This window comes from Macaca fascicularis, chromosome 1 (genome assembly GCF_037993035.2).
Source record: "Macaca fascicularis isolate 582-1 chromosome 1, T2T-MFA8v1.1".
NCBI classification, from domain to species: Eukaryota; Metazoa; Chordata; class Mammalia; order Primates; family Cercopithecidae; genus Macaca; species Macaca fascicularis.
This window is the reverse complement of record NC_088375.1, coordinates 47,832,879-47,852,198: the sequence shown is the minus strand read 5'-3', so window position 1 is coordinate 47,852,198 and position 19,320 is coordinate 47,832,879. Positions and strand designations below refer to the sequence as shown.

The 19,320-nt window shown below is 31.5% G+C and overlaps 1 protein-coding gene across 19 annotated transcripts in view; it reads left to right on the top strand.

Moving 5' to 3' along the window:
* Positions 1 to 19,320, top strand: part of BRINP3 (BMP/retinoic acid inducible neural specific 3) — a 400,301-nt gene that overhangs the window by 188,903 nt on the left and 192,078 nt on the right. For 15 of the 19 annotated variants that reach the window (XR_012428565.1, XR_012428566.1, XR_012428564.1 and 12 more), the window contains one exon: positions 13,862 to 14,052. The exons of the other annotated variants lie outside the window; for them this stretch is intronic. Coding sequence is in view for 3 of the 15 variants with exons in the window: in XM_005540259.5 (XP_005540316.3) it covers positions 13,862 to 14,052 (191 nt within the window). In the remaining 12 variants the exon portion in view is untranslated. The remainder of the gene's footprint in view (positions 1 to 13,861; positions 14,053 to 19,320) is intronic. 19 annotated transcript variants of the gene reach the window in all.

Below are 19,320 nucleotides of genomic sequence, written 5' to 3'. Positions count from 1 at the left end.
GTACCAACTCTGCCACGTAAAACAACAAAGGAAAGAACCAAGTGAGCTGCTTGACACTTCTAAATTCATCCTGGGCCAGAAAGCAATCCCCATCCTGGCAGAACAAACCCAAATTCTGGCCCTCTTCTCTACTGGCTGGTCTTTTCCAAGTTCAGGTTGGAGCGTTGGTGAGCTAGCAGTTTACAAGACTTACAGCAAACCTAGGCCCAGGGCACCCTTTAGTGCTAAAATGCCAAGAGCGACCACAGGCTTACGGAGCTCAACAGGCAATCCCCTTTAAACTACTGGAAGACTCTCCGAAGAAGGACAGGTACAAACAAGGCAAGACTGAAATAAATACCTAATTTTTCAATGCCTAGGTATTGATGCATGCCTTCAGGCATCCAAAATATTCAAGGAAATATAACCTAACAAAATTGATTAAATAAAGTGCCAGTTACCAAACCTGGAGAGGTAAGGTTTAACTTCTCATCCAGGAAATGAAAATAGCTGTTTTGTGGGCCAGGTGAAGTGGCTCATGTCTATAATTCCAGCTCTTTGAGAGGCCAAGGCATGAGGATCACTTGAGCCCAAGAGTTCACTAACTCTTTTGTTGCATAGGCAACAAAGTAGACCCTATCTCTATAAAAAATTAGTTAGGCATGGTAACACATGCCTGGAGTCTCAGCTACTCAGTAGGCTGAGCTGGGAGGATCACTTGAGATGTGGGAAATTGAGTCTGCAGTGAGCCATGATTGTGCAACTGCACTCTAGTCTGGGCAACAGACTGAGACTCTGTCTCAAAAAAACAAACAAACAAAAAAAAAAAACACATACTTTGAGGTACTTATGATAGCTATAAGATGTTTTTTTGTAAAATTAATGACAACCACAAAGCTAAAACCTATAATAGATACCCTAAAAGTAAAACTTAAGGAATTAATAATACCACCAGAGAAAATAACTGGAAAGGAAACAGTAAGAAGTGAAGAAAGGAAGAGAGGAGTTACAAAACATTTAGTAACAAAATGGCAGTATCAAGTCCTTACCTACCAATAACAATACTGAATATAAATGGACTAAATTGTCCAACTAAAATTTAGTGGCTGAATGAATTAAAAAAGAACAAAAAACTAAACCCAACTGTGTGCTGCCTACAAACAATCCACTTTGCCTATAAAGACATACATAGATTGAAATTGAAGAGGTGGAAATATATATTCCATGAAATGAAAACGAAAACCAAAAAAGAGCAGGAGTAGCTATGCTTACATTATATATAATAGACATTAAATCAAAAACTGTAAAAACAGAAAGAATTTCACTGTATAATGATAAAAGGATCAATTCAGTAACAGGATATAACAATAGTAAATGTATGTGTACTAAGACCACAACACCCAAATATGTAAAGCAAACATTAATAGATCTCAAGGGAAAGATACACTTCAATGCAATAATAGTAGGGGACTTCAAAACCCCATTTTCAGCAGTGTTTACATTATTCAGCCAGAAAACCAACAAAGAAACATCAAAGTTAAACTATGCTCTAGACCAAATGGATAAAGCTGACATTTCCAGAACATTTCACTCAACTGCTACAGAATAAACAGTCTTCTCATCAACACATGGAATATCTTCAGGATAGAAGATATATAAGGACACAAAACAATTTCAAGAGATTCAAAAAAGTTGAAATCATATCAAGTATCTTTTCTGACCGTAATGGACTAAAACTAGAAATCAGTTAACAAGAGGAATGATGGAAACTGTACAAATACCTGGGAATAAAACAACATGCTACTGAATGACCTATATATCAATAAATAAATTAAAAAATATAAATTTAAAATGTCTTAAAATGCATAAAAAGGAAATCAAAACATAACAAAATGTATGGAGCATAGATAAAGCAGGAATAAGAAGAATATCACAATAAATGCCTAAGACAACAACAACAAAAAGACTTCATATAAAAACTTAATGATGATGGTCAATAAATGTAGAGAAGCAAACACAAACCAATCCCAAAATTAATAAAACACAAGAAATAGTAAAGATTAGAGCAGAAATAAATGAAAGTGAGATCAAAATATTACAAAAGATCAACAAATCAAATCTAATATTTTTTTAAAAGATGAACAAAATGAACAAACATTTATGTAGTATAAGACAAGAAGACACATATAAGTAAAATCAAAGATAAAAATGAGACATTACAATAGATAACAAAAAATATATAAGATTGTTAGAGACTATTATGAATTCCTATATGCTGACAAATTGGAAAACCTAGAAAAAATGGATACATTCTTGGAAAAATACAACTTACCTGTATTGAATCACAAATTAAATGAAAACCTGAATAAACCAATAGTGAGTAAAAAGATTAAAGAAGTACTAAAAATTCTCCCATCAAAAATAGACTTTACTTTTCTACCTATTTATGTATGTATTTATTTATTTATTTAGAGACAGGATCTTGCTCTGTCACCCAGGCTGAAGTGCAGTGGTGCAATCAGAGATCAAGGTAGACTAGACCTCCTGGGCTCAAGTGATTCTCCCTCCCCTTCTCAACCTCTTGAGTAGATAGGACTACAGGCAAATGCTACCAGAGCAAGCTATTTTTTTTATTTTTTTTTATTTTTTTTGTAGAGAGACAAGCTATGTTGCCCATGCTTCTCTTGAACTCCTGGGCCCAAGCAATCCTCCAGCTTCAGCCTTCCAAAGTTTCAGGATTATGGGCATGAGCCACTGTGCTCAGCTGTCATTTTTTTTATTTTTTCTTGTCATGTAGAGTGGCTCTCCATAATAAGTTTTTCAGGTTCATCAGTATTTTAGGTTTGCTGATCACTTCCTTTTCAGAATACAATATATGGCCATTAACTATAATTGCCATGCTCTACAATGGACCTCTTGAACTTATTCCTTCTGTCATTTTGTATCATTTGGCCAGCATTTTCCAAACTCTCCCACGGTTCCATATCCCCATACTCTGGTAGCTACCAGTCTACTCTTTCCTTTTATGGGATCAACTTTCTCAGATTTCACATATGAGAGAGGTCAAGCAGAATTTTTCCTTCGGTACCTGGCTTATTTCATTTAACATAATGTCCTCCAGGTTCATCCATGTTGCCACAAATGACATTATTTCATTCTTTATTATGGCTGATACTGGAGACATTTTGAGGTAAAATTTGTAAAACTTAACTACAGTAGTACAGAAAACACGGATTACTTCTTAGTAATTTTTGGTACATGAAAATTTGTGAAGTGGATTTTTCATGCCAGGATGTTAATTTTTAAAAATATATACATATTACTGATTAAGGTAATGCAATTTTATAGAATTAATACATAAAAATTTACAAAATAATTTATAAATAAAATCACTCAAAGACTATTGTGTACATATACGACCTTTTAAAATCCATTCTTTTGCTAATGGACACAGGTTGGTTCTATGCCTTGGCTATTGTGAATTATGCTGCAATAAACATGGAAGTGCAGATATCTCTTCAACATATAAATACGTATATATATTCAGTAGTGGGATTACCAAATCATATGGTAGTTCTATTTTTATTTTTTGAGAAATCTCCAAACTGTTCTTCACAATGGCTGTTTTCATTTACATTCTCAGCAAGTGTGTTCAAGGGTTATCTTTTCTCCACATTCTTGCCAAAATTTGTTAACTTTTGTCTTTTTAATTATAACTATTCTAGCAGGAGTGAAGTGATATCTCATTGCAGTTTCAATTTGCATTTCCCTGATGATTAGTGATTTTGAATATTTTTTATTAAAATGGTGGCCATTTCTAGATCTTTCTTTTGAGAAATGTCTATTCAGGTCCTTCGTTCATTTTCAAATCAGGGTATTTTAATTTGTTTTATTTTTTATTATTGATTTATTTTAGTATCTTATATATTTTGGATATTAACCTCTTATTTTCTCCCATTCTGTATATTGTCTTTTCATTCTGTTGTTTCCTTTGTTGTTTGGAAGCTTTTAACTTTGTTGTAATCCAGTACATCTATTTATGCATTTGTTACCTGTGCTTGTATTCTCTGCACCCTGAGCTCAGAGTTTAGACTATACTATATCACCTATTAAAGTAATTGATTATAAACCTCTTTAGTCATTCACTTCCTACAATTCCTCTTTCAAGAAATGTGAAATGGTTTCAAAGGCCATTTAAGTCCTTCTACCATGTAGAGGTTTACATTCTCTGTTTCCTGGGTGGCTAGTCAGGCAATAAATGATTAATCTATACTTGGCTTTTTGCTTCTGTTTGATATAAATTACTGTTTCTCACATTCTTCCCCATTTAATGAATAAACTTCTCACGACTTCATCTGTTTCTTCTCTTTCCTCTCCCTCTCTATGCTCTATATCTTTCCCTGTCTCTCCTGTACATCCTCCATGCTTCCCACACAAATATATACACACACACACACTCTCACAGATATACATTACCAATAATAACCACCTTTCAATCAAAGTTGCTATCAATCGGTAAAGGAGTTAATGTCATTAGGTTTGAGGTCTGACTCCCTGGATTTAAATTCTTGCTAGGTATACAGCCTCGGATAATTTATTTCTAACAATCTTCTCTCATTTGTCAAAAGGGGATAAAAAGAACACACGTCTCAGTGCAATAGTTTAAAATTCATAGGTTGATCGCTTAGAAACAAGTCTAATTAAATTATCATTTCAATTTCAATGATTAGGTAAAAGTTATCTGCCAGAAGATGTTTAATGATCACTAGTATGAAAGTTGTTTTTTGCCTGTCAAACGTATAAACTTACTGACTGCTAATCAGTGAAAAATTACGTTTTAAAGTTTATAGGAGAAAACTAGTCAAACATATTTATTTTTCCCATAAAAGATGAAAACTGGAATTGTCTATATCAATGTGCTTCCACTGCCTTATGGTTGGCACAGATAAGATAAATTAAAAATCTTATTATATTTGAAATATCTGGATTGCTCTTCTCAAAGTGTATTAATTGTAAGATGCTTGGAGTACCACAATTATACATTTTACTGCCCTAGCAGGAAATGGTAGCATATTTCTAAACTTCCCAACATGTATTTTAGATATCAGTGGAAGTAGGTTTTTACATATGATTAGTGCTTCTCAGTTTAGAGCAAATAGTTAACTTTTAATTTGTCCTAGACACATGAACCCTCAAAGATGATAATTGAGAAATATATTCCTTTACTGAGCTTGATTTTCTGTGAACTTTAGTCAGGGTGTATACTAACAAGTAGGAAACCTCATTCTTTTTCATACTTAGGTGGCTATTTCATTTTAGCTTACATGAGAATATTTACTCATTTCGTGATTCCAAGTGTATTTAATGAGTGACTACTATGGATCATTCATTTGAGTCTTAAAAATACAATGGTTATAAGAAGAAATAATTCACATCTACGTGAAACATGAATCAAAGAGTGACACAACTAAGTTCACAGAAGGAAAAGAAAATTGTGCCATGAGTGCATATAACAAGAGGACTTGAATTAATTGGAGACAGGTATGGTAGAGCAGAAAAGACGGCAGTTCCCACATATTATTATTGTCTTTGAAGTTCATGTAAAGCAGATAATATTTAAGAAGTTCATATTATATAAATCTCCAAAAGGAGATGGTAAGACCAAGTGCTTGCTAGATAACAAGTCTCGATTTGTAATCCATACAAGACAGTGATATCCAGAGAAAGATGAAATTGCCAGGTGATATTTTATAAAGTGTTTGTGTATAAAATTGTATTCTAACCATCAAGCCTGATTCAAACCGAAAGGTTATAATTTGGGGAATAAAAAATTTACACCTTGTAAACTTAAGTTTATACTTTTTCTGAGAACTTATTTTGTCATAAAATACCATATTCAGTCTCCCTATTCGATGTATATATGAAAGACATAAAATTAAGAGCATGTTGAAATAAATCTTTTTTTTTTATTTATGACCTGCAGCAACACATTTTCATTTGCCTCAACTATGTGGGAAAATATAATATTTTAAAAGGAATTCTCTTTAAGACATTTTAAGACATATTTCAGGAAAAATATACATTCTACTGAATTGGGTTATTATTCAAAATTCATCTTTATTATGAAAAAAATTTATTAAAAGATGGACAATTTATATTTATTGTCACTAAAAATGCAGTTATTCTTTAAAAACAATTCTTCATTTTGACTTCTTACTTCATGTAACTTGAAATGAAGCAATACCTGAAGTTGTAATTTATTGTAATCTCAGATATATAATTGGTTAGTTACCTTCACATAATCCATGATTTAAAAATCTTTGACACAATGTTTAAGGTAGATGTGGTATCATTATAAAGAAATCTCAGAGGAAATACTGCTTAAATGATTGAAGAAATTGTCAGCAAACATTATTTTTTCATTAACAGATATCTATTTCCCATTTACCTATCTTTATGAGCATTTAACTTATTAGTCTTTACCTGAAACAACAATGGTGATGTGCATAGTCTTTGAGTGATTTTATTTATAAATTATTTTGTAAATTTTTACTTATTAATTCTATAAAATTGCATTACCTTAATCAGTAATATGTATATTTTTTAAAAATTAACATCCTGGCACGAAAAACCCCCTTCACAAATTTACATGTACCAAAAATTACTAAGAAGTAATCCATGTTTTCTGTACCACTGTAGTTAAGTTTTACAAATTTTACCTCAAAATGTCTCCAGTATCAGTTTTATTATACCTATGATCATAGATAAGGTGTGTTTACACCACTGAGGTTATGAACATGCAAAAATTCAGAAAGCTTTACATTTTGTGAATTAAATTGGTGAGAATAGGATTTGACACTTCAGCAGTTTCAATCCTAATTTCATTTCCTTTTAAAAATTAAAATTCCCTACCTAAAATAATAAAATTTATTCATGAATGCAATTTTTTTCATCTATTAATGAAGATAATGAATTACTTCTGTAACTATCAATGCTAAAATAAAATTATTCAGTTTTTTATCAGAAAAAAACAGACTAAATATTTCATTTTATTTTATCTCAGATATGTCTGTGCCTCTTGGCTTGTCTACACTGATCAATAGCTACCTAATCTGTATTATTATATGAATGTAATTAAGCAGTATTTTTGATAACTTGATATAATATTTGTAATAGAAATTAAACTATACTATCAAACTTTAGAAAACAAAGTTTAAGCAAAATTTTTACATATTTTACTTTATTCAAATGAGAAGATCATTAACAGCATGTTTGTATATTTTTACACGAAACTTTTGCTAACAAGTGTTCAAAATGTGATTTAATTTAGACAAGCATAATCAATTTCTATATTATCATATATACTTGCGTCTGTGTTGTATTTCTCTTTAAGTTTCATAAAATCCTATTAAGCGATGAAAGTGACTTAAAACTATGTAACATAAAATTAAATTATTTTCGGTAATTTCAGAGTCCTAAAATTATAACATATTTTAAGAATTTGAAGTGTGCATAATCAGCCATAAACCGGAAAATCCTTTAACACTTTCTCAGTAGCCCCATCTTCATCTTTTTTATTTCAATGATAGTCATGAGGTTACAGCTACTATTAATTCTTATTGTTCTACTGATATGGCAGTTATTTTTATTGCAGTCATGCTAATTGTCTTCTGTAGTCTACTTTGAGTTTGGCAGCTTTTTCAAAATACAACAGTCATTAATCAGTGCTTCTCAGAAATCCTACATGTAAACATTTTACATAAGTTATATTTATGATTGGACTTTTATCACCAGTATTTTATTTGCATAGATTCATTCTGCTAAATTTTCAGCATCATCTAAAAATTTTTCCCGAGCTTAAAAAAAATTAAACTCTAATACTATTAAATTTATTTTTAAAAGTTTGATGTATCAAGGGGCTAAATGGAGAGTGGATTTTTTATCTTGCTAATTACTGAGCATTTAGCTGTTTTATAAACACTAGCTTCAGTGCTACAGGCATCCAGACTATTTGAAACATTTTCCTTTTACCAGCCTAATGGAAAACAGTGTCATTTGTGAGCTGTTGAAGCTATATGGTAAGAATGTTTTTGTTTTTGTTTTTTGAGATGGAGTCTCGATCTGCTGCCCATACTGGGGTATAGTGGCACAATTTTGACTCACTGCAACCTCCGCCCCCCAGGTCAAGCGATCCTCTTGCCTCAGCCTCCTGAGTAGCTGGGATTACGGGCACACACCACCACAGTCGGCTATCTTTTTTTTTTTTCTTTAAGTAGAGACAGGGTTTCACCATGTTGGCCAGGCTGGTCTCAAACTCCTGACCACAAGTGATGCATCTGCCTCGGCCTCCCAAAGTGCTTGGATTACACGCATGAGCCACTGTGTCCAGCTGGTAAAAATACTTTTAAAAATCAATTTTATATATCACAGTAACCCAGTAAAATTATGAGAAGCCAATATTGGTATTAGTGCCATTTCTTAAGATCCGTATGATTTTACAGATGTAATTAGAATATTGTTATTAAAGTTTGACAAGTTAATTTATGATTTTTGTTTTGAATTTGTTCCCAGTAGACATGAATGCTTAGGTAATATATTTATTTTAAGATTCTGTTGTGTCTGAAAATTTTAATGGTTATTAATAAAATTACTAGCCAACAAATACAGTAATGTGAAAAGTAATGTAATAATAGCACGTAGGACTTTAGACAACTTCGTTTAGTGGAAATTAGCAGTTAAAGGTAAATCTTTTCAGCTACTGCATCATCTGCTTTTGTCAATATATTTTGGCTTTCTTATTCTTTGGTATTTAATACAAAATTTCTAATATGAACAGTGGCAAATTCTGTGTTTTGAGGAAACCAAATATATTTGTGCACTTTTAAAGAAATCATGACAGTTAATATATTTTAAATATACTGAGTACATTTGTGTATTTGTATATATTTAAATGCTAATAAGAAAGGTTAATGGCAATGTGGCAATTATGTGACAGGCGTTTAACTGAAATTTGATGATGTCATTCTTATTTTCCAGCCTTTTTTTTTTTTTTTTTTTTTTTTTTCTTTTTTGAGACGGAGTCTCGCTTGCCGCCCAGGCTGGAGTGCAGTGGCCGGATCTCAGCTCACTGCAAGCTCCGCCTCCCGGGTTCACGCCATTCTCCTGCCTCAGCCTCCCGAGTAGCTGGGACTACAGGCGCCCGCCCCTGCACCCGGCTAGTTTTTTGTATTTTTAGTAGAGACGGGGTTTCACCATGGTCTCGATCTCCTGACCTTGTGATCCGCCCACCTCGGCCTCCCAAAGTGCTGGGATTACAGGCGTGAGCCACCACACCCGGCCTTTCCAGCCTTTTTTATAAGCTGAGCAGGGATACAATTATAATAAACATTGTAGAAAAATAAATATTGTGTGGAAATACATAATAGATGATTGCACATCAGAATTTTTAGCAGTCAAACATACAATTCTAATAAACCAATAGAGGCTCCTTCGAGTATGATCCCCAAAAATATTTTCAAAGTAATGTTCTGGTTAAACTGGTTATAGCCCGTATGTGTGTTCTATAAAACAGTGGTGCCTTGAAAGGGACTGAGTTACATTAAACTCTAATGATAGTGCCTATTTAATTGAAAGACTTTCACACGTTATGATGGGAAGACAGTTACGTTTTGTGAAGGTTCCAAGTTGAATACAACACTTAGTTAGATACAACAATGTTCTTATTTAATATAAACATAAAGCATCTGGATGAAATCCTGAGATGCCTTTAGGTAAAATGTTCTCATTATGATAATTACACCCAACAGCATGTTTTTAATTCAGCACTCCATTGCTTTGTTTTTCCAGCATTTAAATAATGCATGATCTAGTTGTAACTGAGGTGAACCTTATCTTCAGGAAACAAGGGAAAAAAAAATCTGCACCCCTTAGGTTCCAATTTATATACAGACATTAGCTCCTTATTAACTTCCTAATATTTACCAGAGTCAAAAACTTTAAATCAGTAATGATATGCTAGATTATATTACTAGAAAATAAGCAAATCAAATAATCCTATAATCTTTGCTGGAGTGCAGTGGCATGATCTTGGTTCACTGCCATCCCTGCCTCTTGGGTTCAAGTGATTCTCCCATCTCAGCCTCCCATAATCTTGATGACTTTACATGACAAAATTTATTTTCAGTTCATTCACTTGTTCATCCTGTTAAGCTTTAGGGATATCTGTGGACCATAGCTATTCTGATTATAGTTGCTAATCAACGTCCCGGGCTTATGGACCAGGTTATACATATATGCTCACAAATCTTCACCAGATTAAGCCACATGGCCACAGTGACTTAAAATGTCATCAGTAAATGTCTTATCTTGTTTTCAGGAAAAAGTGACACTGGGGATTTTGATTCATATTTAATGTTTACTAGTTACAGTGTGGCTGTCCAGAGATGACTGTCTTTACTTAAAGTGCTCATATCACCACTTCTTAGGATTATTTTGCTATTTTATCTCAGTTTCCAGCAACACTTTATAAAGATTGTAACAGTGATCATGTATCACGACAATACAAACCAAATGTGGAGTGGAAATCAGAGCTCTCTTAGATTTCAATTTGAAATTTATGTTTTCTACATAAACTAACCTTGTTGGATATACACAATGGTGTGGTGTTTTGCGTTATGCTTTATATGAAAATATGGGGAGAAAACTAGAAGATGAAGTTTCTTGAAATTAAGAAAATAATTTTCTTTAGTTATTAACAGTAACTATAATTACTTAGTTATTAAATTAGTCTGAGTTTAGCGATGTCCCCAGAGTTTGTTCTTTCTTTATGTTTTTTGCATGACAGATATAGTAGATTAATAGATGGGGTGGCAAAGTGTTTTATCATTTGAAATATTAGAAGGTGAAGTGAGACTATAAATTTAACATACTGAGTGAGTAAAAAGCACCTAATAGCTGAAGAAGGCTCTTTGGAAAGTTGTTCAGGAAGTCTTCTTAGGGTCTTCAGAGAAAACATATCCAAAGTGAGTTGGATTAGGTCCATTCATATCAAAGAACAGTGATAAATGGGATAGAGGAGTTGGGCTAACTAAGCTACTATACAATTGTATTTTTCACAGAAAATACTCTAAAGCCTTTGAATTGCAATTTATTCATTCATATTTTATCTTTGTATAATCTTTGAGCCATCAAGGTCATAGATTTTTCTTATGTTCATCTGTATTGCCAGCAACATGGACAATAATATTAGTTGATAATAAAGAATAGACAATATTTTCTTCGAATAGCTGATTCTGCAGTATTATAGTCTTATAAACTGATTTCATAAAATAAATAATTTGTGTTAGTTGTTTTGTAATATGTCTATTGTTCTTATTTGAGAGAAACAAAATGAAGAAAGTCATAAATACATCAGTTCAGAATAGATCATGGATTTATATTTGTATATTTACTAATTGTTAAAAAAGATAGAATTGCACTTTTCTAGCATGTATTTACTCTTTCAGCATTTTAGAAAATCTTTAGAAAAGCATGTATCGAAAATCTTTCAGCATTTTAGAAAGCATTTGTATAGGATATAAAATATTACCATTGAATCAATCATCTTGGGTTTTTTAGTCTACTTATTTCACTTAGATTGTATCTTAATCTAAGAATATATTTGAGTTAACAAATTTGGCACTGTAAACCACTGAAAAATATATGTCACAGCTTTAAGGTAAAGTTATGTTATTCTCTATTGATTAAATTACAAGCATTTTACAATAGCTAAAATATTAAATGAGAGTAAGCCTATAAATTTTTGAATTAATGAGCAAATATTATTTTGATCATGGTATAAAAATATCTTCGAAGTTTTGTATTACTATATATCTTGAGGTATATCATCAAATTTTAGGACTTACATATTTTATTTCAAATGATCTTTTTCAATGTTTAAATATTTATTTATATATCATATATTTAATATTATGTATTTTATATATTATACATTTACTATTATGTACCTACACTTCAGATTTAAGTAACTTTATTATAGAAGTGAATAGCATAAAAATTTATTTATATCAACTTATAAAGATAACAAAGACATTCTTACTCAATTTTGAGGGAACATTTTAATAAATTCAGTCTATGAAAGCCCTATATTTACTGAAAAGATGGCATTTTGATGAGATCTGAAAGGCAACATACCAAATTGTATATATCAGTGGTTTTATTCAAAGTATGGTCACCAGAAGAGCAGCACTAGCATGTCTGTTTAAAATGCAGATTCTAACTCTTATCTAATACCTAATGAATCAGAATCTGTCGTGAAGTTTCCAGGTGATTCTGATAGGTGCTGAAGTTTGAGAACCCTTTTTAGAAAAACGCTAATTAAAACTGTTTAGATGAGCTGATTCTTACAGGAGACAGCAAGAATTTCTCAAAGATGAAAGAGCTTCTAATTTATGTTCAGGCCAAAGTCTTCCCTAGATTCGAAAGTGATTCTGATCATATAATTAGTAACAAAAATGGGTTGTTTGACTGTCAAATGTGTGCCACAAGTACTAAATATCCATAGTTAGAAACTGTCAGGGTCATGCCCCTTTGTCCTGGAAGTATGTGCACTGTTCCTCATTATTCTGTGTCAATCCTTTTCCTGCCTCCTTGCACCAAGCAATTTATTATTATTATTTCACATATTGCCTAATTGTTGTCTCCGCAGAGTTACCCTCTCTGGCCATGTAATGTAAAATATGGCCACACTTCATATAGTCATATTTCTCATCAGAGTGGTCTGTATGTGTATCTCTCAGTAAATATCAGAATTTAAAACTTTTAAAAATTAATTTTCTGTCTTTTTTTATTTATTCCTAAACATTTCTCCAAAAGGAGAAGGCTACTTTCAGATGGACAGTATGGGTCTCATCGGTAGATGAATTTCTTATCATGCACTGAGCCTGGCACATTGCAAGCATTTTTTTGGAGAAAAATATAAATAAATATGGCACATGTGTATAAAGTGTTTAATCAACATTTTATTTGATTATTTTATAAATATGAATTAACACACTTGAAGTATTAAGCCTAGTAAAGTGTTCTTCCCTGTGGGTGACATTTGAGAATTTTATTGGACCACTTCTCAGAAAAAAAATCACACCCAGTTTACTATAATTCTTTTCTAATTTATTATCAGGCTGATTTTATCTCAGTGTAAATATATAAATTCTTTTAAAAAATGTATAAATCTTTTATAACCATATCTTTCATTTTTTCTAACTTGGCCAAATTTATCTATAAAATCACTTTGCATCTTGAGAAACTGCAATAGCTGAATTTGGATTTCCAAATATGTTGTAAACCATAATTATTAAAAATAAAAAAAAAAAAAGGAGAAAACTGGTTTATCTTTTGATGATGTTTTTAAAGTTCTGCAGCTCCTTAATACCCCTGAGGGTTTTTACATTCTCACTCTAAAGTGAGTAGAGAAAGGAAATCATTAGGATAATGAATATAAATCATTCTTTTTTTTTCAATATACCTTAGAAAACAAAAAAAAAAAATTACTTTAGTTATTTTGTTAGTTTAGTAACTCTATAGTCATATTCTAGGCATAATAAAGTCATTTTTATGAATACATATTTTCTTGGGGAAAAAAATCTTGGTGGAAGCTGTTCACTTTGGGTGGCTTATTTTTTCTTTACATGACTTGGTTTTAGAGTATTCACTCCAGTTAAATAAATTATAAATATTTCTTTTCCTACTCCTAGCACACAACATAGTATTACAAGCAAGAGTAATTGTAATGTACTGACCTCAGCTAAACTACCAAGTGAACTTCTCAAATGAAAACATTCAGATAGATTACGCATTTATGAATAAAAATAAATTTGCTTTTCAGGGAGTTTGGCCGCTGGAAAGTAAATAACCTTGCAGTTGAGAGAAGAAATTTCCTTGGCTCTCCTCTGCCTCTTGCCCCTGAATTCTTCCGCAACATAAGACTTTTGGGACGTCGACCTACCCTTCAGCAAATCACAGAAAACCTTATCAAGAAATATGGGACACATTTCTTGCTATCTGCTACTCTGGGAGGTACGGCTCTTTGAACGTATTTGTGCCTTTGTGTGCTTGTGCATAAAACTGTATAAATCACAGAAAAGTGTTAATTAATCCAGATAGCTACAGTATGAATAGTTATAGAACTCATTCATTCATTTATCCAACACATTTTGAATGATTATTAAATGTCCCACACAGTGTTCACAATTGTGAAGCAGATGAATATTACTTAGTTTCTGCATGAAAGCTATTTACAATCTAATAACATACACATATTTGACATAATTATTGCACTCTTAAGGTCATATGGAAACTTTTATTTAAAATACATGAATAATAAGCAGTCACAGGTGGGGTCATCAATTTTATTTATAGAGAGAAGGAAAGGTTTCTTGGAGTACATGTTAAATAACTACAATTAAATTTTTAGCGCCATTTTAGTGTTTCTGATTGTAGTTGATACAGATTGTAACTGGTACAGAAAAAGTGATAAACAAATAATTACGACGCATAAGAAAGTAGAAATGAATAAATGTCACTTTCTCGATCAATGTATACATTTGTAAAAATTAAGGAAGCTATTGTGTGATATTGTTAAATCCTATTTAGCCATAAAAATATGGCTTTTTCATAGTGATGTATGATTCAGCATTTTGAATATACTTAAATGACATTTTAGGAGATAACGTGTAATAAGCAACATATAACATTTTCCTAAAATCAAAAAATATCCCAGCTTTACATATATTTTTAATTTTATGTTTGATTTCAAATAATGTCTCAAATTTCATTTAGAAATAGATGTTACTTTTTCTTATAATGAAGAAGATTGTATAAAATTCAATAGGAAAGCCACAAAAACAGTGAATTCCTGCTTTCTTGTCAATTTCTTAATGAATTTACCAAAGATAGCCGGGCTGATTCACAACAATGATATGGTGCCACAAAGGGCAATTTGTTCAATTTTTAGCCTTAGAGGATGTCTTGTCTTTCCTTAACCTGCCAGCCCAGTCTTTCAGCAAGTCATGTCAATTTTTTACACCGGTATATACCCCATCTCCAGCATCAAAGTCTTTCCTCACTTCCTCTCCAGCATCTCTAGACCAAGACATCATCACTTTTTCTTTTTTCCTATAATACTCCAATGGTCCTTTTTTCACACAGCTCTTTTAAAAACTTGAGTCAGTTCATATTCACTGTTTCAATTGAAACCTAGAACTAGCCACTTAAAATCAAATCTAAGCCTCTCCCTATGATTTATAAGGCCTTACATCAATGATCTGATGGATGCTACCTTTAAACTCAGGCCTCTTCTCACCTCTTCCTCATGCTCTATTTTTCAGTCACAGTCACAATGATGTTCACATTTTTCTACCCAAATGTTATTTTTCCAATGAAGCTTTTTCCTGACCACGCTTTCATCAGTGACACCCAGTGAACCCCATTGTTCTCTACTATTTCATGATCAAATTTGCATTTCTCACTGTATTTATTATTATGTGAAATTATTTTAATTATTTGACTATTGGTTTATTATCTGTAGTTCTTGCGTATTTTCTTAGAAATAAGGGCCCTAGCTGTATTGTTCACCACTTCATCCCCATGGCTCTAATTGCACTTCATTTACACTAGGTTCTCATTACCTATTTGTTAAATGAATACATAAGTAAAACTTCACTTTCTTTGGAGACTGAGGTCATCCAAATCACTAGATATATGTAAACATTTATAATATTAACAGAGAATAATTGAGTTATAATTCAGGAATGATTCTGAATGAAAGCAAATCCGGAGAGCCAACTGGATCAAATTCACAAATAAAGATTCAGAATTGATGAGAATCAGTACCCAAGTAAGAGTAGATAAGGAAGGCATGAACAGGTGGAAAAAATGAGTGGATGCCTGAGTACATTGTGGAAAATAACTCTGGCATGGAATCTCAAGACATTAAAGGTGAAAAATACAGGTGACTAAGGCAGTAATAAAAGTCTGACTGTAAATACACACTATCTCTCCATTACCTTCTTCCACAAAAGGATAGTGATAAAATAAGAAGAGAAAGAGATTAGCCACATTCTTGTTGAATCCTGATTCTCCCTCCCTGCTTTTTAGTCAACTGTGAGACTTTAAAATATATTAATTCCTCTGAATTTTGATTTTTTTAATAGAGAAGGGGAGAGTAACACCTATGTGATGGGACATGGGAAGGTTAATATAAATGTTAAAAAATGTGCTTAGCACAGTGTGTGGTATAATTTAAATATGTGATGAATTGAAGTTGTTTTCATTGCATTAGTGTAGACAGCCAAAACATATAAAATATTTCAATAATTGTGAAGAGTGAGTCTGTGAAAGCTGTGTCTATTTGGCTCAGTAATGTCAATTATTATTAATTGTATAAAATCTGAAAGGTAAAATTTAAATTATTTCTATAACTCCTCCTCTAAAAAAGTTCAGTGATTTTGAAACACATACTTCATTGTTATTATATAAGTGATTCAAAGCACTCGTAAGTATTTCAGAAGATAAAATATATTTTTCCAGATAAGAAAAGAAGGAAAAGACAAAGACAGAAGAGATAAAAAACCACCAACGGTTCCCATATACATTCGTGTTCCTTAGTTTCAAAATTTAACTATGTTTTACTATGTTGGTACTATGAATGCCACATTTTTGCTTTAGGATTCATTTTTGTTTTGTATGTTATTTTATTGTATAAACCATTTTTCAAAATTTATGACATTAATCACTTGAGGTCGATCTTCCAGTGATGACAATGTACTCTCTCTAAATGATTTTACTTCAGTTTCTTAAAAGTTTTGTTCAAGTATTGCCTTAAAGGGGGAAAGAGATGGAATTGACACCCTTACTCACATTTTAATCTCTCAATATTCCTTGGATTGAGTTTTCATACTCTTTTGTACTGGAATTATTTTTCTTCTCAAAATGTTACTTTATTTTCCTGTGGGAATTTTTGTTTGTTAAAGATAATAATTCAGTAAAGATGCATGCAATAATTTAAATAGCTTAAAGATATAAACTATCTGCAGTTAAAATGTATACCAGGAATGATTTCTGGAAATTTTAAAATTATTGCTATTGTACTTACACAGAAATCTTTTTAGTGGCTGTGAGTTTATCATTTAACCTTCACTCGTTTTACCTGATTGAACATGTATTTGAAATTGTATTTCTGCACTTTTTAAAAGAAATGGAAGTTTGTGGCATTTAATTCGAACTAATTTCCCCACTCCTTTCTCTTAATTAATTAAGACAAAGCAAAAACTATAACACTAGTGTGTAATGTATATAAGCAAACCTTTTAAACAAAAAGCCAGTCACATCCATGTCCCTACAAAGGACACGAACTCATCAGAACATAAAGAATAACAAAAAAGCCAGTCATATTATAACTAGATGCTTCCTAAGTACCTAAATCTTCAACAAAATTTCAATGTTTTTTCAAAATAAGTTGACTATGAAATACTCACTATTAGTTTTACAGTCATAAAAAGGAAATAAATGAAAAATGGCTTTTTCCCCCAAGAGTTATTTAATATATCATATTATTGATGTAGACATAAAACTTTGGGTACCATTCTTGAAGCCCTTAAGGGGATATTTTATGACAGATAAAGCCAGTGATTGAATTATCATTCTATCTATAGAGAAAAATAAATTATAAAAAACATTCTTCAATATATATTATTTTCCCCATTTATTTCATTTTATAGCTACCAGACTGTTTATCAATATAGTAATTCAGCTTGCTTCTATTTTGGATAATGATATCTAAACTCCATCACTGTTTGAATATCTAAAATAAGCTACTCAATTTAAAGAATCAATCTTGAAAAAATTGCACTTCTGAGAGATATTGATTTCTAGCTGTGGAATGTATTTAATGACCGTTTTTGTAATATATTTTATTATAATTCAATATATGACAAATACTAAAATTAAAGTGTATCTGTGTACTGAATATAAAACACAAAATATGAGTGAATATGACAAAAATAATGACTTTAAAATTGGTGGGCTTTAATTAGGGGGAGAAAGAGAGTCTACTATAAAGCAACAAAACTGTGTTCTGGATCAATTTTAAAAGACAAAGGACTAAGGAACATAGAGACCAAAATATTCATTAAAAATTTATTAGATGTTATAACAAAATGTTTACAGAAATTTTAAGTGTGCTCTTATCCTCATCTCTCAAATTATATAGACTTATCCACCCACTCATAGTAGCCAGGAAACCTGTGGGTTCCTCTGCTACTACTCTTGCCTCTCTCAACTTTAAGGCAGTGAGGAGCAGAACAAAGTGTGTAATCTCCTGACAAACATATCCACAAAAGGAGGAAGAGTAAGAGGTGGGGTTTTCATGGGCAGCCTCTTTCCTACACTATGCCTTTCTGTTAACTCACTGCAGCTCTGTGGGCCATCAAACACATGGTAATAGTGATGATTGTTTGCAAAAAAAAAAAAAAAAAAAAAAAGAATTCCTCATGTAGAGGAAAGTAGGAAAAAAAAATTTCTTTTCTGAATATATATATATAACCAAAATTTATTTCAGGATCAAATAGACAATATAATAAGATTTGTTAATTTAGAAAAACTGTGAAGAATACTTTTTATTCTAGGCATGATAAAAGCAAGTTCGGTTTGACCACTGTTATTGAATGTACAATTTAAAAAGCTATAATTAAATTATTAGCAGAAATAGTTACAATATACTTTTTTCATTTGCAAGTCCTTTTAATTTTTTTTTTCTGAAAGTGTTTCTTACTATATTATATGACTAAGTTTTTGATTACTATTTGACTAAATGTGAGCATTTTTTAGATATTCAATTTTGTTTCAATACAAAAAATATCCTCTTCATTGTTGGAATAAAAAATTGATGATCGATGTGCAAAAATAGTATTAACTTCATACAATAGTGATTTAAAATAATGTATACTACCTCAATTCTTATGTAGTGTGTATATATATGTAGTATATGTAGTATACATATATATGTGTGTGTGTATATATGTAAAACTATGCCTGCAATGTAGTTCACTTATCTAAAAAGTTTTACAAAATAGTGTGTGTCTGTGTGTGTATGTGTGTGTGTGTGTGTGTGTATGTGTGTGGTTTAAAGAAAGTATAAGTCTGAATTTAGTAAGATACGATATGGATAAAATATCAATTAGATTTTTTTTCCATTTGTTTGCATTCCCATAAGAATAAGAACTCGGAATATGCTCATTTAATTTCAGAAATAGTCAGTTCTCACTTTTCACCATGTGAATTATGTTC